Source organism: Crocodylus siamensis, chromosome 14 (assembly GCF_052110815.1).
Source record: "Crocodylus siamensis isolate JL-2025a chromosome 14, ASM5211081v1, whole genome shotgun sequence".
NCBI classification, from domain to species: domain Eukaryota; kingdom Metazoa; phylum Chordata; order Crocodylia; family Crocodylidae; genus Crocodylus; species Crocodylus siamensis.
Window position 1 is genome coordinate 23,345,364 of NC_143408.1, and position 26,003 is coordinate 23,371,366.

Genomic DNA, 26,003 nt, shown 5'->3' on the forward strand with positions numbered 1-26,003 from the left:
AGACGGAGGCAGCAAAGACACTCTCCAAATAAAGCTTCCTGTTACATCTATGGAACCAGTTCATCCTGCAGAAGATAATGACCCCTCATAAAGGAGATTTATAAGCAACACTGTGCAGAGATAACTAGGATTCAATTTATCTGTTTCAGAAAGATAATGGCCTTAGTCAGCCCTAACTGGATTGGAGCCCGTGGGGAAGGAAGTCTAAGTAGTTTCTATCCGAAGTTCAGACCAAGAGGCCAGGCTCTCGAATATATAACAGAAAGGCAGGCTGTCACCTTTCGGGAGAACAACTACATACACAACGCCATTTCCAAGGCTGTCTCTGTAACAATGGGAAGCTGCATACTTACATCGCTGTTCTGGAGACTTGGTATCGCCAAGCTGTCTCTAGCCAAGGCCACGATCACGTTGCTCTTTTCTCCTGCCCAGTGCACGACCATCTGATTGTGCGAGTCATTCAGGCTAACCTGCAATGCACAGAAAACGCATGTAAAGCAGGGAACCAGAGCAGCGCGCTCAGAAGCAGATGGGCAGCGCCCATTAAGTGTCATTTTATTTCCCTCTTCCCTATCGATGCAGAAAGGTGGAGGAAAACGGTCGCAGGAACCAATTTATTTCCCATAACAAAACCAAAAAAGAAGAGAAGAGCACAGAAACATCTGGGGTCTGGAAGCTTTGCTCTCACAAGAGAATTGGAGGGGCTGGCGGTCAGATGTTGCTCTTATTCTCCAGGTCGCTTGCTGCATTTCAGTGCCCTGGGGTGGTAACAGCTGGATAGCTACTTGGGTGCCACTGCAAAGGGTACCCAGCCTGTTCCCTGTGGGCCACATCATTGAAGACTTCCCTAGTGGGGAAGTCTAAGCAGAGAGGCCACAAGGCACAGGCCCCCTTCTCCCCTGTTCCACTGATTTTACTGCTCTTACCCCAGCTCACAGCAGCCCTGAATAAATAACTATCCTCTTGCCCACATAAGGATGTTCCCAGCTCCATGGGGAGGCACAGATGCACTGAATCATGGTTGGAGGGGACCTCAAGGGTCACCCAGTCCAATGCCCAAACCCTCAAGGAGCAAGGCAGGGGATGTTTTAATCGGTGCTGCCTGTGCTGGACCCGTTCTATGGCTCTGCAGTCCCCAGGGCTGCCTCTCATCAGTGCTAATTTTCTCGTTCACTTTTCCCTGCAAACAATGCAAATACCCCACAAGTTCTGAAGCTGAGCGGAGGAAAAAAGGGCACTTTGTCTGCAACCAAAAAGCGCTACACGTTGCCCCTGACCTAGACGCACCTATGCTGACCGATTGCATCAACGCAATTTTATCTCTCAGCTCCGCTGCTCTCCCTCTCCCCAGAGGACATGAACAAAACCCGGTCTTCTGCAATTATGTCAGCTGGACGCCGGTGATTGAACCCCAGGGGATCCTGATACCAACGGAAAGGGGAACGACTGACAGCAAATAGGCTGCTATTCAACCAAAAGGAAAGCTCTCGAGGTGAACCGCAAACCTTTTGTCTAAATTAAAAGGCCCCTTGGAGCAGTGACCTCCTGTAGTTTTAATCCTGGCTTCAGATGAGCAGCTTTTGGCCATATGGCTCCCAACGCTAGTCCGATACCAGAAGAAAACAGCTCCCACCCCCTGGAGGGGCGGCTTCTGGTACCTTATGGCAGCTCCTGGCCGTGCATTTAGTATTGGTGCAAAGCTACGTCATTAAAGGCACCACAGTACTGGTGCTACATTACTATACATAGGCACTAATACAGCACAGTATTTAAGTGTATGCCTATAGGATGACTTACCCGCTGAAAGTCAGGCACCTACTTTGTTGAAATGAGCCCTTAGACAAGGTAGAGGTGCATGTGAACCCTATTGTGGATAAGCTTTTGGCGGGGGGGATATTATTAAGATCTAGGGGAAGTTACGTTTCTAAAGTGCTAGGGACAAGGTTGCCATTTTCCACTGGTGCCATCGACTTTTCAGAGGAAGGGGAAGGGGAAAACCAAATCTCCCTCTAAAGAGTTTTGAAATCTCATACGAAGGGGGAAGAGAAGTGAAAGCAGAAGCCTTGTTTTAGAAGAAGTGCCTTTCATGTTGCTAAGGATGGTCCCATAACCTTCAGCCCAAGGAAACATGTTTAACCACAAATAAACCTGTTGTGCACAAACGCAGTCCTCTGACAGCATTGTCACAGGGCAGGGCAGCGGCATTAAAGGGGAGCCTGTGCAGGAAGCCTTGGAGTATAGGCTGTATTGTGAATTAAAAACGCAAGAGCTGCTCTGCACAAAGGGCATATTTATACTGCAGTCCCTCTGTGAGCAGTGCAGTTGGCTTGGCACAGACATGGGCAGGGGCTGGAAACCACCCACTTGGGTAAATACCCAGGTAGCTGGCTTGTGCCCAGGTCTTTGCTGCTGCACCTGCACTTGCACTGCCAGCAGCTCCCAAACTACCTAGATTATAGCAGAGACGCAGCACTGACATAACCTAGGCTCCCCGTGAGGATACACGTGTTATGGAGCAAGGGTAGGTCTGTGTGGCACAGGGAAGTGAGGTTGTACCCAAGCTAGTTTTAAATCCAGCCAGTATAGGTACTAAGAAAAGCAGGCTTCAATGTGCATTAGCAAGCTGTGGGCAGCATCCCAAGGGAGCAATGGTGGCTGTACACCCTGAAGTCCGCGTTGTTGTGTCTTCCTCGCTGTTGTTATCCAACTTACCCACATGCAAGTTAGTCCAAGTGTGCCTGCAGGACAGAAACCAAAACTCCATTCTGCAGGTATGAAAACTGAGGACCAAACAGAAGTGGCTTGCCCAGGGCTCACATACCAAGCACGTAGCTTGCAGATCCCCGAAGTCCTGAATGCCAACCTAATCGCTAGTGCCCAGTTCTCCTCTTTAAGTCTTGTCATCACGTTAATTTGCACTAGTGTGACTTGAATCTATTATAGTTCAAACCAGCCACTCGTATTTCTACATATTTCACCAAGCTGAAGTCTCCTTCAAAGTGCAGCAAGCTACTTCACATGCACTGAGAACTACGCATGTCCACACAGAAAGGACTCGGCAGTTCACTGCATATGCACCACCCCCTCCCCCGACACACACACGCACGAACTTTCCCACGTGCAGGTTTACACTGAAAACACACACACATTTGTAAACTGAAGAGTGTCCACATGGCAGCCCAACACAGCTATGTTAATTAATCTAGCACAAGTCTGTGCATGGACAAGGCCTCAGAGTCATCAAAAGGGTTCAGTTCTCCCTCTTTAAACCATCTTGTACACAACGTGCCGTTCAGATGGAGGAGCGGTTTTACGTTTGCTCTGCACAGGTGAAGCTCATGGCACTACTTGTGGCACAAAGCAGAACCGGGCCCGCAGTCGGAGGGGACCTGGGGAGCTGGCAATGCACGTGCAATCCTTCCATTCGAGCTTTGCTACAGGAAAATTTCCACTGATCTCAACCAGACAACTGCCTGAGTTAAAGGCTTTTTAAGACTCTTCCAGTGACAGGCAAATAAGCCTTTGAAAACGATGCCCTTACTTTGACAGCTCTGCTGGGGGAAAAAGAAAGAAAATTTTAAAAAACTCTACTTATGTAACATATGGGGGGAGAAATCCTTCCCTGGGCTTGGCAGAAAGCAGCAGCCCCTGAGATCCACGTGACCGGCTCCCCAGCAATCCCTGGCTGAGTCAGTGCCTGTCATTAAGAGGAACCCCCTGAGACAGGCCAGCAAGCCAGAGCAACTTGCAGAAAATGCTGCAGAGATTTAGCTCAGTAAACAGCCTCAGCTACAAATAAAGCAAGCAATAGCCTTAATGATGAAAAGAGCTGGGATGGCTGGGAACTGGGGAGCTCCGATCCCAGCCTTGCCCATGACACACCATGTGGCCCTTCGACTCTACCCCTAAAGCACCTGCATGCCTCAGTTTCCCCTCTCTCTGAAAGGAGGGTACGAATGCCTGCCTCGCAAGGATGCCGGGTGAAACGCGGGAATGTTTGTATAGTGCTATAAGTAATCCCAAACCGAATCCTGCCATAGCAATTCAAATTTACTGCCTTTAATCCAAGAACAACCCCACTGGCCAACCATGTGAATTGTGGTGATGTTACTACACCACACACATGTGGCCTAGCCTGTCTTGTCAGCATCTCTCCCAGCTTGAAAAAAAACCTCAAAGTGAGGGACACCCAAAAAACTATTTCTCCGGGACACCTGAAGTGCAGGATTGCTGCCTTTGGCACAAAGAGCTCTGCAAGCGGCCTGAAAATTTTTTGCCAGAAATCATTTTCATCAGCTAAAGGGAAGGGCACCCCATCTGTGTGAAACCTGGATAACGTGGAGCCAAAAAGCAGCTGTTTCATGAAATGAGGGTGTAGGTTATAGCCGCATTAGTGTAAGGACATAGGCAGACAAGGTTCTTCGGGTGAATCTGATATAGGTTCATAGATGTTAGGATCGGACAGGACCTCAGCAGATCGTCAAGCCCAGCCCCCCGCCCTGGGCAGGAAAGACCGCTGGGGTCAGACAACCCCAGCTAGGTGCTTGTCCAGTGTCTTTTATCGATAGCTGTATCTTTTAGTAGACCAACTTAACTGGGAACATTTGAGAGACAGCAGTACCCCACTGCATAAGACCAAATGTACATGCCCACCCCATGCCCTGAAGCGGTCTACTCTGAATCCCCTACCAAATCATTACAGGAAATTCTGGGGATCAAACCCATAAACAGAAAACATAAAAAAACACTGTGTTAGGATTTTATACCATAGCCTATCGCTGCAGCATCTGGATGCCTGACGCACAAAATCACTGGCAACCACAACATTTCCATTAGATTTCATGTTGTCTCTGGCTCTTTTCCCATTCAGGGCCAAAAGCTTCCTGAGTTTGAGTTGCTTGTTTCTGGAAAGGGTTACGATCTATTAATGTCTTGCTTTTTTTTTGACGGCTTGGGAAGCCTTGGTGGGATTGTGGGGGTGTCCATCCTGCGTGTTTCTTCAGCGAGGAGACCCTTTTGAAGAGGAAAGTTTGGGAATATTTCCTAAAGTCAGATGCTGGACTTGCCTGATCTGGCATCCCTCTCCCAAAGATGCTTTGTTCCTAGCTGTCATATTTTTAAGGAATATTTTGTGTTTCTCTTGGAGGGAAATGGTGTATGATGAGACCCCCTGAGGCTCAGCACCTCATCGTGCCATGCACGCGGAGCACAAACCACCGCTCCGTCTGTGAATGCTGGTGCTATGTTCAGCCCAGGAACCCACATCCCTCAGGGGAAAACTTTGCAGGGAGGATCCTGAATGTTTTTTAGGTGCAGAAGCAAACTCTGAGCACCAGGAAACTGTCTGGGTTGGGGGAAAACAGCTGAGCCTCGTTACTGGTTAGGTCCCAGGTGATCTCATTACCTCAAACGAGCTCAGTTTGGACTAAGCCTACACTAAAGGCTAAAGCACTGCTTGAAGTGGTTGGGGGAAGGTTTATTTTTTGTGTGTGTTGAGAAGTGGAACAGGAAAGTTATGCTGGGCCCTTTCTGGAGGGTAGGAAGGTAAGCACTATAACAGACTCTTGGGGGGGTTTTGGCCCCTTTTTGTTCCTAAGCCCTCTCTGAGTGATCTGCTCAATCTAGTTAAGGCTGGTGAGTTCACCCAGCTCCTGCCTTTATTACTCAAAGCCCTCTGCTCTGATTCTGGTCTGTTGTGGTATGGTCTCCTTATAAGTGCAAAACAGCTCTGCCGGGAACTGAAAGGCTCTGGGGGGGGCTACCTGTTAGATGCTGAGGCTCCCCTTGGGAGGGGCTGGCCCTAATCCTGCCCCAAGCTGGTGACTGCTGACACTGCTGCTTTGATTTTCTTTGTATAAAGTGCATTTGAGCAAACTAAGGATCTTGGTATTCCTGCAGATATCACTTGCTACTCTGTGCTGGGATGTTTCCCCCAGTAAAAGCCATTTCAACTCTTATTAGCAAGTGCTTATGCACTAAAGGGCAATATGCCCTATTAACTGGGAGAGCCTTCGACGAGAACTGCTTTAGCCGGAGGACAGCCAACGGCAGCGAATAATGCTTAAGGGACCCAGTATTAGCATAACTTCCACTTAATGGGGATGTTTTCTGGTCTTTGCCAAGTGATTATTTCTATGAAATATGCACGAAATGCTCATCTGTCCTTCCAATGTAGAAACTACCAGAGTCTAGAAGGGAAAACTCCTGTTAAAATGTGGTAGAAATCCACTGGCAGACAAGGTTTGTTGGGCAAATCTGACATGTTTTATTAGACCGACTAATAACCTTGTCTGCCCATGTCCTTAAACCAGCATGAGTACAGCCTATACCACAGAAATCCACTTGTAGTTAGGCCCGTGTTCTGCTGCTGGGTTTCTTCAGCGTTTGTATCTGTTCCTATTTTAACAGTGGCCTCCCTTAACTGCGACTCCTGTTTAATGAGAAGGACAAGATGTCTACAAGAGCCTGTTTCACAGACCAGCAGGTAATTGCAAATGCAGCACTGCAGATAATGGGGGAATGGATGCTGGGTGGCTCTTCAGTTCCTCTGTGCGCCAGACATAATGTTCTTGGAAATCCTAAAGCAAGCTCTGGTGTCTAGTCACTGCTTCAACTTCCTCCAGAAAGGAATGCTCATTTTCATTGACACGAAATTAAATCAGATTTGGATCTAGTTAGCTTGGCCTGTAGGGTCCTTCAGAGAGGGGAATGTCTGCATGAATTCAATGTCTCCCTATATTCAACAGTACCTGGAAAAAAAAAAAAAAAAGACTGGTCCTAAACATCTCATGCCGAAAACATGACCCTTGAGCTGTTCAGTTGTCTAAGACCCTGTCCACACACCAAACGGTCCCCAAAGGTGTGCCCTTGTCTAATCTAGTTTAGTTAATGAAGTGCTGCTGTGTAAGCCAAGTGTGTCCTTGCAGGCTCTGTACAGATTTAGCTCAAGCAGGGTGAACTTAAAATGAGCTGCAGACATGGTCCAGCTTGGAGGAAGCTGCTGCTATAAACTGGTTCTCTTGTGGGTAACCCTGGCAGAGGGGTCTGAACGCCTGGACCACAGGGGACTGCACTCTCGCCGCTACAGAGGGCCCCTAGAAGTCGACACTGAGGCAGGCTAGCAAACCCAGTGCTGTTAGCTGTGCTTTGCCTTTACCCTCCGGGAATGTTTTATGCAAGTACCTTGTAGCGTTATTGAACCTAAGGTAAGATCATCACAAACCAATGAGCAGCAAACATAGCTGTGTTTTTAGGTCATTAAAGTTGTTTGTGACTCTAAGTGGGCTCACTTGGCTAAATGTGCTAAAAAATTAGCACTTCAACTTTCTGACTCCAGTGCTGCAAGAGACTCCAGCTGCAGGATGAGTCCAAGAGCCCTTTATTGTTTGGGGGAATAAAATCCGAGTGGCAAGCACATCTGTGCAGTTCCAGTTCTGTTGTGTAGCAGCAGCTTCCAAAAGTGCCTCTTAAGTATTCATAGCTTCCCATCTTTGTTGCACATCTTAAACGTGAAGTATAAACGAATGTTCTCCCTACCCTTTAAGAATCCAGTCACTATTTTCCCTTCTTTATTCTGAAGAGTCACTCTGACCTTAAATTGCTGACCTGAAAATCTTTACCTTGTAATAACGGAGATCTGGGATGCAAAGGGAAACCAGTTTTCTCTATTGTTCAGTTTGTCCATCTGGCAACACCGCATGCACAGTAATTTCATTGTTTCCTAATCCATGTGGACCTTTCATACAGTAACTTGAGGGAGGAGACGGACCCTGAAAAACTGAATGTGATCGCTGGCAACAGTACCAGGGGATAAAAATAAATCCACACTGTTAAAATTTGAATGTGTTCATTTTCCCAAGGACAACAGCATTTGACGCTACCCAGATCTCAAGTTGTGACCAGATGGGATTTCTGTGTTTTTTTTTTTTACAAACCAATCCACAACATCAAACATCTCTCTGGCTATGTTCTCCCAATTATATTACAAGTGTGATATTACAAATGCTATTGGGTAAGATGGGCTTGTATAGACTTGTTACGTAAAACAAAAAAACCCCAACTCTGAAAAATAATCAACTAAATGTTTTGCAAGGCTTAGTTATAACGATCTTTTATTGGTCTGGGAGCTGTACAACTTCCATGTGTGCTGGTGCCTACGGGGCCAGGGGTGAGACTGCCAGGCAAGAGGCCTCTTTTTGTTTCAATGCTATCCTCCAATTGTCCTTTAATATATAACTTTGCATGTGCGCATGTGCAGCACAAGCACTACATTTGCCCCCTTGCCTACCCAAGAACTCCCTAACATCCTGGCACAGCAGATGAGTTAAGGAGGAGTGACAGCTTTAATGTAGTCCCCAGGCTGTATTCTGCACACGGCCCTTTCCTTGTGCCTTCCCACTAAACAAGCTTTATTGCTATACCTTCTGCCTTTGCTTCCAAGCATCTGCCTATCCCTGTCACGATATTTCAAAATACAATCTGTGCGTGCCCCTGCACTCCCTGCAAAACACGGATGATTCATTTCGGAGCATCCTTTAGAAAGGCCAGAGTGACCCTTTTATGCAGCGCTCATCAGTTAGGGGCGAGGCGGGGGGGGAAACAGCTTCTCCGCAGATTTTCTCCGTGGGTTTTCTTTTTTAACGATGGTTTGAAGACAACAGAACTGTGTAAACATCCCAGATCTGGAGAGTCTGAGTTCCCCATCTTCCCCCAGAGTGAAGCTGTGCTCCTGGGAGCTCAGATACTCAATATGACCCTAGAGGAAGGAAGCGATAGTGGAGGCAGTGAAGTCTGCCCTGGTGTCAGTACGCTATGGAGACTACTCCGTGGTAAGCATATGGAGACTACTCCGTGGTAAGCATTGGACACAGCAGCCAAGACGCTGTGGCTGCTGCATTGGGGTCGCATCAAATCATAACTAAGGATGTGGTCAGACAGCAAAGATAAGCGCATAAAACCCAGTGTCATTGACTGCAACCGTGGTGTCGCAGACTGAGATCAGGAGGGCGTACGCTGTTGCACAGCGAACACGGCAAAACCGTGCACGCGTCTCCCACCGGTTTTGACTGGGAACAGAAACTATGTGACCAAACAGTGTTTCGAAAGGGTTCCCAAGCAAGTAATCTCCCTTGCCAAGTTTCAGTGTGAAACCTGCATCGGTGGCAGAGATAAGACCACCTCTTCCCACTCAAATCCTAACCACAAGGTCACATTTTGTGCGTGGGCTGCAAGGCAATGGTAGAGTTGTTGATCGCAGTGTTCGGTGCTTTGTTTGCTGCAGTAAATGATGGGGGGGGGTTGGGTTGCTCTTAAATATGCGACTGGCCTCCTGGGTGATGTTGAGCAAGTCATTTCACTTCTCTGTGCCGCCACTGCCCCCTCTAACCCTGGGATGATATGGATCTTTACTGATGAAAAATGTAGACAGAAAAGACTGGTCTTTCTACTGCCTTTAAAACCTGACCTTTGGGAGTGAATGGGATAAGCAGACTTCTGAGTTGCTCTGGTTGTCTGAGCCATGCAAAAGTTACCTTGGCCATGCAAAGGGTTAGAGCTCAATAGCTGATCAACAGCCATTTGTACTAGGCTACAACTGGCACCCAGACACTGGGAGGTTAATCTGTTCCTGGAAGGTCTGTGATGGATGGGTTGGCAAATTAGGTCAAAATTAAGTATGGTTCATTTCAAATGTAGCAAAATTGATTTCCGCTTTCACACAGAAGGAGATTTGTCTGGGCAAGCAAATATCTACACCCTTAAAAATAAGAATACTCTTTGTCCATATCTGTAAATCCGAGCAGAGGGAGAGAGGAGACTCTGCTTAATCTAATTGCTGCTTTAAAAAAGTCTGTGACCACTGCGGCAGAGTGATTTGCATTTTAACTAAATGTAATCTCTCAAACTCAAATGTGATCAAATTCAAAAGTCCCTGAGCGCAGGCAGTGAACCAGAAGCTTAAACTTGCCTCTGTCTGAGCCATAGCCTGCCCTCAGGTAAGTCACTTCATCTCGGAGTGTGTGTTCCTTCTCAGTCTGGAGGGACTTTTATCTAAAGGTTATGGAGGTGCTTTTTGTAACTGCAGTATCATCCAGGCACAGAAGTAACTTGGCACCATTTAAAAAAAAAAAAAAAAAAAAGGCATCATGAGTTTTGAGTAGCTTGAAAGGGAACTTGCATAGCAATTCTCTTTCCAGCCCTGGCAAATGTAACACCTAGAAGACCCAAATTATTTGATCTCATTATCAAATAAGCCTCTAATCTAGGCTGCAGAATAGCACCAGCATGCTGCCTGCCATACAAGTGAAAAAAATAAAATAAAAAGGCCATCTGCCACAAAGCATATACGTCCGGTAAGGGCCAGGGGTGAGACACCTAACAGGTGGCTGAGGTGGTCATCAGCTTAAGATGGGTTAGATCCCACTTTTTTTTTTCAGTTGGGTACTAAATAGCTTTGTAGACAGAGATTGGGGAAAATGCTCCATGTACAGATAATGTGGGGAGTGGGGGACGCACTGGATATCTAAGCTAGCTTTACCAGCAGATAAAGAGGGTACTAAGGGGGTGATAAGATGAGGACCTTAATGGTATGAATGATAACTAGGGGTGGGGGGGCATATTTGCAAAAGCCTTGATGGCAACAGCAAGAAGCGGGGACTTGGTATGACGGAAGAAGTTTCTTAAGAAAGGAAATGTGCTGACGAGCAGAAAAGATCGGCTTGAGCTGCTGTAACCCGATGGACGGCAGGGGACAGCAAGGGCATCAGAGTTCCTATCGGTGGAGGATACAGTAACCCAGACAAGGAGGACAGGCCTGGTCTGAGGCTTGGCAGTGAATAAGGGATGGTGGAAGGGAGCATTCAAGGAGCAAGGCTGTATATATCCTATCCCCTACCGTGTCCCCTGCCTTTGCTTCCATCAGAGCTGGGGAGACCAAGTAAGCAAGCACCATGAAGGTAACCTTTACTGCAGGGAATTGAAATTCCCCCTCTGGTTGCAGAGCTCACAAGTAGGTTTCCCCACTCCAAGGGGACGAAGCATCCAGGCCAAGGCTGCTCAACTTCTGGCCCGTGGGCCAGATCCCGGTCCACAGAGCTGTCATGTGGCCCGCATGACTCCCCACAAGCCCAAAAATTTGGCACTGGAGGTGCAATGACTGAGGCCCAAAAGGTTGTGCATCTCTGGATAATGGGCATATGAGCAAGCCGCAGATGGCTCCGTATCCAAAGCCACAGGATGCCAAAGAGCCCCCAAACACTGGACTGGCAAGTTCATCTGCCTGCAGCTGCTCTTCTGCTTTCTAACGTCTTGATCTCAACCCCTGGGCAGACTGCTGATTAAACCCTGCTGGGCAGGTGCTGGGAAGGAAGAGCATGCACTGTACATCAGGCAGGCGCAGCTCCAAAGCGGGGTATGACTGGTCCTTGCTTGCGAACTCTCCCGCATTATTGTTCTGCTTGCCAAAACGCCCTTGGAGGTGAACGCTACGTACAGAAACAAAAACCACTCTGTCCTGAGAGTGACAGTCTCCTGGCTCTGGTGCTCAGGCCTACATCTGGCATAAGTAAGACAAGGAGAAGGACACGGTCCCAACAGTCTGACTTGCTGCCCTAATTCAAATCCACGGCAGGCTTTGAGCACAGTGGTGTTGAGCTCCTGTGGAGTTGATCTCAACATGCACCTGCTCCCTGTGTCTGAAACCTGGACCCATGTCCTACAAGCTACCCATGCAAATGCTAGTTAAATAACTTGGCGGGGAGACTGCTAGGGTGTTCTGGGAAAGAATAAAGCCAAGTGGCTGCTCCGGAAGAAAACTCGCATCCCTTTCTTGCTCTCAAGTCATGGCAGACGAGCCTTTTAGGACAGAACAGGACAGTCCGCATGTGCTAAGTCATCTGTCTCCTGAAGAAGCCTGTGGGGTCTCTAACCTTAAGTCTTTTTGCCAGCTTGCGAGCCAATCCTCGGCTCCTAGTTCCCACCGCAGCGTTTCCTTGGAGGTGGGAATACCTGTCCCTCAGCTGGCCTTCCCCATTATAGCTTGCCCACAGTCCCAGGGGCAATCGCAGAGCCAGGCTCGAGTGGAAACAGCTCTGAATAGATGCGGTGCCTAGTGCTTCATTTTCTTCGGACTGCCCTCTGGGGAGGAAAGGACCGGACTTCTTGGTGCAGGGAGGGAGGACATAACGCATGCATGAGGCGGGCCTGCGACCAAATGAGATGCCCCAAGTGGGTGGGGGGTTTGATCCAGATCAAACTTCACTGGGCAGAGAGGTGTCGCCGCTCGTCACAGCCCGCCAGAACTGCCTCTGCCCCTCCTGAATCGAGTCGAGACACTGGAGGAATCCACAGGGTTTATATGCGGAGGGGCTGACTCAGTAACAGCATATTGCTGGATGCGGCTGCATGAGACTTTGCCAGCAAAGCTGCAGCCAGAAGGTGTCCTGAACAGCAGACTGAAAACGAGCAATATGTTGTCTTTGTCTCCCGCTGGGGTGATATTGGCCCAATTGATCAAAATACTCCACTCAACAGCACTAATTTGATGGCTCCCTTTCTTAACTTTGCCCCCAACCGAAAGTGTTTGGCCTGGTCTTTCTGTGACACCGCAGAGTGGGAAGGGGGATTTTTCTTTGTTGACTCGAACCACATTGCGAGGCCTCGGGCACTACAGTTATGCAAAATAACTCTCTTACAGTGTTATATACTCAGTAAAAGAGTTGCCTGGGTTTGGATCGGAGTGGGGAGGGATCCCCCCCCCAAAAGGAAAATGTCCTGGGAAAGGCTGCATGCAGACCCTGGCTCCGAGAGCTGGGGCAAGCCGATCTGCACCTGAAACTGCGGGAAGTGAAGTTGGAAGGTAATGCTCGTGTGGCACCCGAGCTGGAGATGTCTCACATTTTTGCTCTGCGGTAGCAGGAGGGCGAGGTACGCAAGTGAAGTGTGAAGCTGCATGTCACGCTGCTAGCAACAGTGACTCAGTTCTCCAGGCAAAGCTCTCCGAGCACCGAAGCCAACACGAGAGGGGAGCAGGGATGACTGACTCTCACCGGTCTTTCTGACTCGGTGTTCCTGGACCCACCGGACCACGGTCGCTTGAACGTGAACCAAACGTTGCAAAAGCTGTCCCCTCCAGGCGGGCCGGACAAAACCGCCTGGAGGCTGAGTGGGACTTGACTGAGGAGCAAACGCGGCAGCATCACGTTCTCCCCAAAATAACCTCCTTGTGCTTTGTAAACGGGATGAGCCCTGGGGCTGGCACAGAAAAAACAGCAGCTCTGTCCAGTGTGTGAACCACTCTCCACACAAGGAAATCTGAAGATGGGAGAAATCGTCTTGGGAGTGGGATTACCCCACTCCCACCAGCGCTGCTCTTTCCCAGCTTCTTTGCTGAGAAAGCGGTGCTGGCGGAGCCGTTCGGCTGTTCCTCTTTCCATGGGAACAGCCCCCGTCGTGCCACATCCTATTTCCCACCTTGCTTTCCCCCTCCTAACGTTGGCAGAAAGCCGTGGGGATGCTGGGAGCTTTAAGGCTTCAAGGGCTTTATGTTCCAGCTTGTGTCAAAACCAGACCCCGGGGAAGGGAGGAGGAAACTGAAGTGTGCGCTGTTCTTCGGGAGGGCTGGCACCTCCGTCTGAACTAACCTTTTGACCGCGGCTCGGCTCAGAAGGAAGCCCAAGGAAGGGCAATGATCCGAATCCTTTCTGAGGCAAGGCAGCGTCTCGTAAATGAGAGGCTGTCTCTCTTTTTTGCTTTGGGGCTGCCTCGAGCAGACACCTAGCAAGCTCTGGTGCAACTCTCCTTCCTGCCTCTCCTTCAAGTGAGAGCTGCTATTTAACAAATACAAAAAAAAAAAAAAAAGCCTCAGCAATCTGAAATGAAGTGAAACTTGCTCGATATCGAAGCCACAGCAAGGATATTAAAACGGAAATGGCTTTCTCCCTCTGATCACGAGGGTTGATGATTCTTAAACCCTTCCCCTGGGACCTGAAAGCCCTGTTTAAAATGCAGCCAAGGCTGGGACACTTTTATGGGCCAAGGGCTGGATGATTTAAGTGAAGTGCGAAGGGGAAAACTACTCATCTGCTGGCTACAAAAAAAAGCAACCGACCTAGATATTCACCCAGATGCCTCCAGTCCCCCAAGCCGTGGAGGCCAAGTGGGGGTTTTCCCACAGCAGCGCCTGCCTACCTTCCTTCCTTCCCCATTAGCTGTTTCCTAGAGCGGGGGTCCTAGAAACCGTCTTTGGGACGGCCGCCCTGTCCTGCAGGGGCAGGATGACCTGCTAGTAACGCACGACTGAAAGAGAAAGGCCCGGATCTGCTTATAAGACGATTTAGGGTAGGACGTATGGCTCAAGCGGCACTAGCCGAGGAGGAGAGGGATTGCTGAAGTGTTGGGGTGACTACCCGCGCCGGGGAGGAATGTTTTCATGCCGCAACACTGTTCGCTCCTATAGCCCTGTTAGTTCAGGATGCTTCGTTTTGGTGCAAGAGCACTGATGCCCCGTCTGCCTGGAAAGGCCGGGCGTGCGGGCAAAACACCAGCGGGGAGCGGCAGGTATTTGCAGAGCAGCAAGTGTCCAAACCTGTTCTGCGTCCTCGCCCGGCTCTGAACGCGGCCCGCCGGAGGGGAGCAGGGCGCAGCGCGCACCCCCGGTCCCCGTGTCATTCCAGCATTTAAAAAGAAAACGACGCCTCAAGGTCCGAAGGGGGAAAGGAGCCGCCCCAGCCTGGCTCCCGCGTCCAGCAGGGCCCCGGCGGGTGCGTGGTGCCCCTTGGGCGACAACCTCCGCCCCCCACCCCGCGGCTGGAGAGAGGCGGATGCTGCGCAGCGCGGAGCAAAGCCTGAGAGCGTGCACAGCAGGCGCTGGTGCCCCCCCGCCCGCCCGCGGCACGCACTCACCTGCCCGTACACCCGCACGGGCTCCGCGGCGCTCCGCGGCCCGCGCGGCGGCCCCGGCGCGGCGCCCCGCAGCAGCACGAAGCCGCGGTCCTGCGGGCGCGGGGCGGCGGCGGGCGGCAGCAGCAGCGCCAGCACCAGCGGCACCAGCACCGGCGGCGGCGGCGGCCCGGGCGGGCTCCGCGGCGCCATGTTCCTGCTCCCGCTGCCGCAGAGCGGGGACGCGCGCGGGGCGGGGGAGCCGCAGCCCGCGCCCCGCCCCGCCCCCGCCCCGCCCCGCCCCGCCCCACGCGCGGCGCTCGCACACGCGTGGCAGGTGCCTCGCGCGCGCGTGTCCCGCGTGCGCACGGATGCGCGGCACCCCCCGCTTCTCAGGCGGTTTGGGCGCGCGTGTCTTGCACGCGCACCTGGCGTGTATGGCTCGCGCGCGCACACGCTTTGCGCCTGCTGCTTGCACCTGCACACACACACACACACAGGGCGTGGGTTGCGCGCACGTCGCGTGTATTGCTTGTACAGATGCATCGCACGTGTCGCGCCTGTATTGCTTGCACACGTGTGGCGCACGCACCTCGGGTGGATTGCCCGCGCGCGCACACACATTGTGCATATTGCGTGCACACGTGCTCCGCAGGCATCGCTCGCGCATGACGTGTTGCACACGTGCACACAAATTAGGTGTAGTGCTTGTACAGACATGCTATATGTATCACACAGGGGCATCAGGTATATTGGTTGCACACGTGCCGTGCATTACAGACATCCCCGCACACATCGTATGTATTGCTGGTGCGCACCATGCATTGCACACGTGTGCTGCTTGCACACTCGCATCGTGTGTTGCACACATCGCACGTATGGCATGCCCGCATACGCATCACAGGCATTGCTTGCACATATACACATTGTGTGCGTTGCCCATACACGTGTGCTTGCACACACACATATGGGTTGCACGCATGCACACACCATGTGTATTGCTTGCACATGCGTGTGCACTCTCTCTCAGCTTCGTTTCTCCCTTTGCGACCCAGGAGCCAGCACCGTCCTACGTGTACCCAGGCCCGGACGGAGCACCCCACCTGCTCCGCCAGCGCTGGCCCACAGTGGAGGGTGCTGGATGCAGGCAGAACTCGGTGCCTGGGCCTGAGCCCGTCTGCCAGCCGTCACGTGGTCTCTGAGCCCTCCCAGGAGCCAGTAGACGGTCTGGCGTACCCTCCCACCCCACCCCAGGGTTTTGCATTTATGGAATAAATGGTAAATATTGAAACAATCCCATGCGTGGGTACGGGCTGGGGACTGACTGGCTAAGCAGCAGCTTTGAGGAAAAGGATCTGGTGGTTAGAGTGGACAGTAAGCCGAATGCGAGCCAGCAGTGTGCCCTTTTTGCCAAACAAAGGCTATGAGCATCTCGGGCTGCATGGGTAGAAGCTCTGCCAGCCGGCTGAGGGAAGTGATTCTTCCCCCCTACTCAGCGCTCATGAGGCCGCATCTGGAGTCCTGGATCCATTTGGGGGCCTACAAAAAGGATGTGGACACGTTGGAGAGAGCCCAGCGGAGGGCAACAAAAATGGTTCAGGGAGCTGAGGGACATGACTTGTAAGGGGAGAGAACTGGGCTTATTTAGTCCAGAGAAGAGACAACGGAGGGGGATTTGATAGCAGCCTTCCAACTCTCATTTTCTGTGATTCGATGATATTTGGCCTTTGCAGGCAGTCCCCAAGTGTGCACCTTGGCTTTGCACAGCTCCCACCTTCAGCACTTGCACGCTTCCATCATCCCAGTATCACTGCAGAATGGGGGCTCCTTTCAGTCACCTCTAGCAAGTCAAAGCCGCACACTATATATATTATGCAATTTCTGGGGGGATTACACAATAACGTTAAACCGGCTACATAGTAATTACACCACCATAAAAATGGTCAACCAGCTACAAAGTTAGGTCTTGAAAATGTGTAGTCATTTTATATCTGGTTTGTTTCTCTCCTGCTTTCTCTTGTACATGTAGCAGGACCCTAAAGCGCATGGTGGGGCTTTAACCCAATGTATAGATTATCCCTCCAGCTGGTTGCTTCCATTTTGCAGGGGTTGATGTGAACTACTGTGCGTGCGCCTGGCTTTTTTAGAAGCCATGAACAGTAAATTGTGAATGAAGTTGCCTAGAGCCCTATGTCAGGCCTACGTTACCTAGAGCAGAGCACTCAAAAGTGGAGTGGACCCCATGGCTGCATATCTTTCTGTGCCTTAGCGTTTTCTACCTCTCAGATGCCAATAAGCTCCTCTTAACTGCACTTTGAGGCCTTTTTACTACAATCCCGGGTCAAAAAGCTGCTATAAAAAAGGTGTTCTTTGCAGCAGCATATTGAAGATACACGTGAAACTGCAGGTGCAATATTTTTATACATCCAAGTGCCTCAGCTCGCCTGGTTCAGTACCGGGTCATTTTGGAGGGGAGGATGGGAAATAATATGAATTCTCCTTTTACATACACAACTGAGATGCAGAAGCCGGCGCTCTTGTGATAAATTTGACTTGGGCAACTAGAGCTAAGAACAGGCAAAAGAACAGCAAGCTTAGAGTTAGTGTCTCCATTGCATCCCTTTTTGATCTGAGAGGCTAGGCAAAAATCCATGGTCATGCAGTCTTTTCCTTTTTTTTAAACAGCGAGAAGAAATCAAGGATGGAGCCAGATTTCTTTGCGGTGTCGCTCATTTACAACACCAGGTTGTTTCCTTAAACATGGGAAGAATCAAACAGGAGTCGGTTTCTTTGTTCACACTCCAAGTTCCTTTCAGCCAATTCTCCATCCCGAAACACATCCTAGGCTTTACCTTAGCATCATGCTGTCGGGGCCTCCATGGCTGCATCTGACTTTCTGCTCTTCGATGTGCTCCTTCACCGGTCCAAAACAACACCCACTGAAGGCTTCTGCCCACATAGCTCTCGTTCCTGAGCAAACTCACATATGCCACTATTTTGGGGGGTCAGGTGTTACCTGCATATTGATTTGAGGCCTTTTATTGTTTATTCTGTCTAATCCAGACAACTGTTGGCTATTGCACTCACCAGTGTAAAGAGGTTTTATGCCACATATAATAAGCCTAAGCAAGATGTGCTTATGGACACACTTTTTCCTAATAAAACCGCTGTTCGTGCTGGTTGTATAGTCTTCCTTAAGCAAATGCTTCATACTGCTATTTTCTGTTTCCATTTTTTTTTTTTTTTTAACTGAAGATCAGTTAAATTCACCACCTATTTAACTCAGATTTCCTTCTGGATTTCAAATTGGAATTGACAATGGGGGAAGCTTCTCATAAGTGAACTCCCTTTGTACTAATCCACTCTTCCTGCCGCACATGTGCACACAATCAGTTTTTAAAATAATGAGAAGTTTGAATGCTATGGTACCCATCCTCGGTAATGCAGTTTCTCACAATGAAGAAAAAGTAACATAATAAATTCAAGACTTAAGGGAACAGTTTATTAGCTGTGTATATGTGGCTCAGCTAAGGTTGCAGTGATAATTTTGGGTTTTATCTGCTGCTTAAGTCAACCCATCACTATCCTCAGCACAGGTTATTTTCTTCATGATGTTCCTCTGCTATTTTTGGTGATGCTGAGGGAGGAGTGGGTGGTTTTAGGACAAATTTTTAGAAAGTAACTGCAACCCTGAACAGTTCATGCAATGCAAAAGAGGCATCACTGTTGGTCATGGAAACAGGGTACTTCTATGGTCTACAAGCCTTGAGCAGCTCCTAACTTTTGTACTGAGCCTACCAGTGACAGCGACAAAAGCTTGCATGCCTCTTCTCTTGGCCCCAGCCTGCAGCCATCAGAGAGAACTCCATATGAATTGCTGAACCACAGCGCGATGAAAGATTTTGCTAAGAGAGCTATCAGTACGTCAGCACTCGGTCGTGTTAGGAGCTGTACGAGCAAAGGCCCCTGCTTGAGAGAGCTGTCCAAGTGGTCACTGGGCTCTGAAATGTGTTTTCTCCATGCACGTATGATCTATTCTGTACGCCAAAATCACAAAGGAAAACAGCTTCAAGTGAATAAATGTATGGTGCTTACCAACCCATGCAGATGTTGGACTGAGGAAACGTCACGTCCTCCTCTCAACCCTTTGCTGCTTCTCTGCATTCAGAGGCACGGTTCTCTCTATTGCCACCCCCTCAAGGGTCCCACGCAGTGTTCTGCCCCACTGCTCGTTAGCAGACAATTGCCAATTAGGTGCCTGAATACTAGGGCACTTCAAGCGAGGCATCTCCCAAGCGCCGGCATGCAGCAACTTGGAAAAATGCTAGCTCCTGCTGTGTTCCTAATAATGCTTTGGGTTCCTACAGTCACCGCGTTACTCCAAAAGTAACCCAGATTCCTCCCTACCCCCTGACTCTCTTATCCTACCCTCCCCAGCCCACCTCCCAGCTGCCACAAACTTCCACCCCTTCTGCTGAGCAACAAGCGGTTCATCACACCCTTCCCTGCTAATCCATCCGAGCAGAGCTCTGTTCTACGTACGATCCTGTGCTTTTTGTATGCATCTTGTAAGGGGCAAGGAAGCAGCACTGACTCCACCTTTATAGCCAGGCTTTCGGCGGTTGTGGAGAGCGAGAGACGATCGTCCCAGCTGGGCCGTGGCAGACCCTATGATGGAAAGTACCTATCTCCTGAGCTTCCAGGTAACCTGTGTTACCTGCTGCGTTTCTCAGAGCTATTCTGAATAGATAAACGAGTTCAGATGCTGGCTTCCTTATTCCATTAACTATGTATAATTTTGAAGGCTAGATGGTCTGTATCAAAACATAATTAGGCTGAGGCTGCCTGGCTGAAATGAATGAGCTGCACTCGGCTTTGGCTACAGGCTTGCTATTGCGAGCCTGAGGCACGGGCCCAAGAGCACTCTTTTATCAGGGTTGTTACCTGGAGTATTCCAGCTGACACGTGGGAGGGAAAGGAGGCTGCTGCTCTGCAGTCGCCTGACAAAGAAATGGAAATGCAGAGGCTCCCGTGGTGGTGCTTGAAAGCAGAGCTACCTAGCAGGAAGGCAGTGATGTGAATAAAGACTTAAGGCCATGCACTGCTCTCCGTTGGCATGGGCGCTTTTTTAATACAAAACTCAAGTCTGTGAGTTCTGGCTAACGCCTCTGCGTGTGACATGGCCTTTCGCAACAGTGGGTGGAGGAAGGCAAGAGCTGATCTGAATCCTGAGGATGTCTTTTCACTGGCCTCCGTGCAAATGAGATGCCACAGGAGCGAGGAGATGCATTTGGGGACCTCAGAGGTCTCTTCCACCTTTAGCTGTTATGATAAATAGCTGGAGGGGGACATGCCACTGCTTCTCCTAAATTTAGAACAAGCATATGACTAACCTGGTATGCTGACTGATTCTTTCCCCGCTGCGTCCTTTAGTTCTGTACTAGATATTAACATTATATTAGCATTGCCTGCCATAACTGCTTTCTTCTGATCAACACGAAAAAGAGGTAGAGTAGCGATGTGGCAAACCACTGGAGAATCCTTTACAGGAAGACTTGTAGGGCTGCAAATCTAGAAGAGGTTTAATGGGCAGAGGCGTTCTCCATCCTTAAACCGATGCAAACGCTCTCCTCGAGGAAGCAAATAGGAAGGGAGAAAAATTGCCAAGGCAATTAATCACCCCCCGCCCCCCAGTAACTTTCTGTTTGCCCAGGAGTGATAGGTCCACAACCCCTTCCTTGAAGTAGTGGTAGGGGGAAGTGTTATAGTTCACTCCTAGCCATCAGAGGTCAGAGTCAAGGCTGCCTTTCCATTTTCCTTTCACGAGCCACTTGGCAGCATCACTGCTCTTGTCTTCGTGAGAGACGTGTGTGGCCCTGTTGCCGTTGTGGCTGCACACCTCAAAGTACTTTAATACACTTAAGCCCTGCGAAGCCCTCTGGGTTGCAGAAGTGTTATTAGCCCCATTTTACAGACGAGGAATTCTGAGGGACAGATATTAAGGGCAAGTTCTGAGAAGATCCAATTAAATCAGTGGGAGTTTAGATGCTTTATTAGAAATTAGGTTCCCATTGATTTCATCCGGAGTTTAGGGTCTGGTTTTAGGATCTGGTGAGAGAGACAGTGGTGACCATCAGTGACTGAGAAGATGTGAGTACATGAGCACTGGCTTTCAGGTCCTGTTTTGCATTCTCTTGCTGTCAGTATACAGGTGACATCTTCCAGGAGTGGGAGCTACCCAACCACAAAAAGGCCTCAACTCTTTCCCAGGGTCTTTCTAAGTTGAAACTAGCTTAGTGGGGTTCATCTTTTCTTCTGTCAGCACTGTCTGCTAGTCTGGGGTTTCCAATGCTGCTAAGACATATTACAGCATAGCTTCTAACTGGGCACATCTACACATTCATTAATCCACCTTAGTTACTGCACATTAAGTCTACTAAGTGTACCAGGTACTAAACTGATATGCAGTAACTGGCACTACTGAGCAATGGTGCCGGTGCACACCTTTTAAGTGACGCTAATGCGCTGTAGACTAATACTACTGTGCATTAGTGTATTAGCATGGCTTTCTCCGTGACACATTAACGTGCAGTAGAATTAGTCTACTGTGCATTTAGCATCTCCTGTCGACGTGCCCACTGCCAACCGAGTCCCACAAGTGTCCCCTAACCTTCTGATACCCCTTATTTTCATTGATACTATCAGCAGAAATTGCATCCTGATCTTTCCCCGAGGTACTTTTCACCTAGAAACCTAGTTTAGTGTATTTCACTCGTTGAGTTAATGCAATTATAAACCTCTCTAATGAAGCTTTTAGCTGTCTTGACTCAGTGTAACATTCCCCTAGAGGATTTGAGGTCAGGATGGACAAGGGCTGAGGCAATTGCCATGCTTATAAAGATTTTTATGGTGCAAGAATCCATAAAACTGATCCTTATCCAGAACAAATGTGTTTCGCAGGTGTGAGAGTGAAAAGCTTGTTCTGTTACTTTGAAACCGTTGCAGTATTTGATCAGTCAAGCCATTTCCCATGAATTAATACATAAGATAGATAGAGCAATCAATTCATCCATCCATTGATTCAATATATATATATTGGATCAAATGAGAGAGCAGTTTCATAACAAGCCTCACAGTCTTGATTATGATCACGATTTGCACCCAAGGGTTAGTAGATTCTGAATTTATGATGTAGATCAGTTACTAAGTGAGGCAGTGATTCATGTGCACTATAGATGGGATGGATTCATTTAGTCCATTGTAACTATACTGTTATTTATTTCAGCCCAGCTGGTTAAAGTTTGGCAAATGCATAAGCAGCTGAAAACAGAGTCTTATAATGAAAAGTGTCAGGCACCACTGCCAACTCCTCCTGTAATAATTATGAGTTGTACTTTTCATCCACCCATATCATAGCATCTTATAAATGCTGCCGCCAAGGTTTTACAACCTGAGTGCCTACACCAGACTCCAAAACTGACATTTTGGTGCCCTTCACCTTCCATCATTTGAAAGAGGAAGAGTAATTTAACCAAGTTTTCGTCTTGATGTATAGATCTCCTTTTCCCACTCATGAATGATGTGGAAGCATGAAGCTGAGTGGATTCTGCTCTCCCTTGTCATAACAGTTTCTTAGTCCATTAAACACTACGGGTCCGAGGCTCCACTTACTGAAGGCGATGGAAGGACTCCCATGGAGTTCAATGGATGTTGGATCATTCCTCCTTAGACCTGGCTTTTATCATATTTCATTTAGTGAGTTCATACCGTGGATAAAGTTATTTGAGCATCCACTGTAAATAGAGAAGAGAAATGCTTCCTTATGCTTATTGTTATGGATTAAATCGGAGGCCGTCTTGTTTGTCCCTGGCAGGGGGACTGGGGAAAAGAGGGATGGCAAGACCCCGCTGTTTAAATGTGGCACGGGTAAAATGGTTACAGATGACCAGCCCCTTCGTTGCTCAGGGAAACACTCTTCCCCTAAAGTAGGTTTTAAATCTGTCTCATGCTATGAAGGGAGAGGAGAAGAGGGGCAACACAGGAGAGTTTATTTTAAAGAACATCTGGATTTCATCAGCAATGACCAGTTTGAACTCAGAAAAAATGAGGTAAGAAGCCCTCAACCCCCCTTTTTTGTGTGCAGACTACTGCCTTAAAAGAGCTGGAGCGCGTCAGGGAATGTTTAACTGCATTCCAGCCATTGAATGGTAAGAGAAAACACACCAGTCATTACTACAGTGGAGACTACAGCAAAATCTGGGGAGGTCTGCAGATAAAACTCTTGGACGGCAACCTCTTGTGTTGCTGGATGGCGAGTCGGGATTCTCGGCATGAGCGGAGACGGGATGCGACTCCTTCTCTACAGGGCCAGAGGCCTAACATCTTTGGTAGTCTGGAAGGGAAAGAGAATTATTAATGGTCATCCTTGCCTCCTCCAAAGAAAAGTAGTAAATTTGAAGCATCCTAGTGAAGCAGACAAAAAAGTGAGCACCAATATTATGCAAATGACTTTCTTCTAACAAGGAAGTTAGTTAAGAAAGTCATATGCACTAGGGCCGCTTAACACACAAACGTTGTCCGTAAGCTTGAGGTTGTGCAAACAGCAAATTCGTTCATCTTAAGGATTCTTTTGAATCCAGATGGGTTTTCATTCTGAAAGGGATGCTGCAACCCTGCCACAAGTTATTGGGTAAGGTAGTATTATACTCACTCCAGCCCAATATGTGGGAAGGGTCTTCTGTGTTATACAAGAAGTCAAGCTGGATGATCGTACTTCTCCGTTCCAGCCTTAAAATCCATGAGTCCCGTAGGCAGAAATACCTTCTGCAACCAGTGTCCTTGTTGGATGATACGGATCAGTGGTGCTTGGAGATCACTGAACATTTCACTTGTGACCTCGGAGGTGAAAGGCTAAAGAGCTAAATCTGGTCAGAGTGAGTCAAGAATGACACTGGATCTGACTCTACAGCTTCCCTGGCTTGCAGAGTACCTTAGTCTGGGATATGAAGGTACGATTGCTAATAGGGACCTGGGTATTTTATGCTCTATTCAACCACACTTCTGGGGCACAGCCTTGAAGAACCATAGAAGTTGGAGTATCTAACTTCCTTCAGCCTGATCTACACAGTTGCATGAGTTCAGCATAGGGCTTGCCCACGAAGGGGCGCTGAGGGAAGGTCATTTATCCAAATTAATGGACAGCATAAATTGAGAGTGCATTTGTAAAACTGCATCAAACCTTGTTGTGGGCAGGCTTGTTCAGAATCAGCATGGCTTTAAATGAATTTAGCATACTTCACTGACACAAGTGAAAAGCGAAGTAGCCAGCACCAGATTAGGGCCACGTGAATTATGAATAAGAGTGCTCACACAGGAGTTCCTCACAGCTTAGCTGATCCATTTGAAACAGAGCTAATACAAATTAATTTCCTGAAGGTCTGCACGCGGGCCAGCCCTATATCAACTATTTTAAAGCAACAGCAGACAACTCCATCACGGTGTGTGTTATGGTATATAGGCTTTGCATTGCTCTGTTCGTGTGCTGTCTAATTATTTGGTCACGCTGTAATTAGCTAAGCAAATGTGGAGGTCTTGAGATGACAGCTCATTATTTGGGACACACTTCAGCTCTTTTTCGTGTGTCAGAGGAAGAAGTCTTGTCCTATATCTTAGGTTCCCCCCGGAGCTGTTACCAAGTATGTAATATTGAATATGGAAAAGGAATGGGTTGAATTGAACTATTTCAGCTTTGATGCAAAGCTGACATTTTTGGTAGGAAGCAGATTTAAAAAAATATCATTTAGACAAAAAAAGCCTTGGTTTTCCATCAAAAAAAATGCTTCAATGGACATTTGACTAACCATAGTCTTTGGTATTTTTGATATGACTGCCATCACTTTTTTGTGATGCAGTTACACATCTGTCTGTCCCTGAGCTAAAACCCCGCAGCCATTTCACAGAGGCCAGCAAACAGCATTTTGCTTGCCATCCATCCTGAACTCGCATCCAAGGGCTGGAAAAACCCATACTCTTGGGTTCTTCCCTCGCTCCCCCTTGCAGAGCCATGCGTTGAGCGTCGAGGATGCATCTTGTATTGAAGTACAAGAATCCAGAAAAGCTGAAATGATCCCTTTTAACGTGTTGTGAGCAACACATTCGAGTTCTGAGATCAATAAAAGAAACAGAGCTATTTGAAGAGAAGAGGAGGGATCAGGAGGGATCATATGCCGAAGTTCCCACCCACTATATCTCAGTAGGGTACAGACTTTACAGATTTGAGCAATCACTTATACGGCATGTTACGGGTCACCTAGCTTTTATATGAGCAATTAGCAATCTTTTTCCTTAAGTGCCAAATCCCTTAATGTGGCACAAATGTAGCTCTGGAGGGTACAAAGCCTTTTCCTTTTCTTTTTTTTTCTTTAAGCTGTCTCATGCCAAGATTCCCCAGCTTAAAATCCAGGGTAATAATTATTTCCCGCAGGTCTTGGATGTTTTGATTAACAAAGCTGTAGTAAAGCCACTTCTGGTTTTGGGGAGGATGCGGTAGCTTCTCACAGGGAGCTCGCTGGGGGAGTTGAGATTACACAAAACTTGCGGTGAACTTTGGTGGAGAGACGAGATTGAGACGTGAACAACAGGCAGAATTGGGAGAGGAGCTTAGGTGTCAGGTGTTATCTGGTCCTGCTGGCAGGCAGCGTCTCAGAAGATGTTCAGGTTGCTGCCTCGGCATTGACTGAGCTTGCTTGAAATATTATTTCAGGTCTTTCTGAAGCTACAGATGAAATCCTGCCCTCTGATACTGTCAGGTTCAGAGGTGCCAGGATCTCAGCCAAGGTCATTTGTGGATGTCGGCAGGTTTAGAAACGGTTTCGTGGCAATGCCTGCCCTTGAGCTTCGGGGGGTTAACGAGGTAGGGAAGTGAACCTTCAAGGCAGGATGATGCTGAGGTTTGCCTTTACCTTGAGGAAAGAAAATCGGTGAATGAGAAGATCAACCTGCCACTTGTTCTGTGACGCTGGCTAAGTCACCTTGCCTCTCTGTGCCTTTGTTTCCCCTCCCAACTATCCCATCTTGTCCATTCAGATTGCAGACTCTCTGGGACAGGAGCTCTCTCACCCTGGGTATCT

The 26,003-nt window shown here is 48.6% G+C and overlaps 1 protein-coding gene and 1 long non-coding RNA gene across 3 annotated transcripts in view; one reads left to right on the forward strand and one right to left on the reverse strand.

Annotated features, from left to right (window-relative positions):
• SORL1 (sortilin related receptor 1) overlaps nt 1–15,126 on the reverse strand; it is an 85,536-nt gene extending 70,410 nt beyond the window's left edge. For both annotated transcript variants that reach the window (XM_090028005.1, XM_090028004.1), the window contains exons 1-2: nt 14,899–15,126; nt 354–470 (exon numbers count right to left, since the gene is read on the reverse strand). In XM_090028005.1, coding sequence (XP_089884131.1) covers nt 354–470; nt 14,899–15,087 — 306 coding nt within the window. In that variant the 5' untranslated portion in view covers nt 15,088–15,126. The remainder of the gene's footprint in view (nt 1–353; nt 471–14,898) is intronic.
• The window catches only part of LOC149853464 (uncharacterized), a 90,798-nt gene continuing 71,218 nt past the window's right edge, over nt 6,424–26,003 (forward strand). The window contains exon 1 of the long non-coding RNA XR_016439205.1: nt 6,424–6,484. This is a non-coding gene — a long non-coding RNA (uncharacterized LOC149853464). The remainder of the gene's footprint in view (nt 6,485–26,003) is intronic.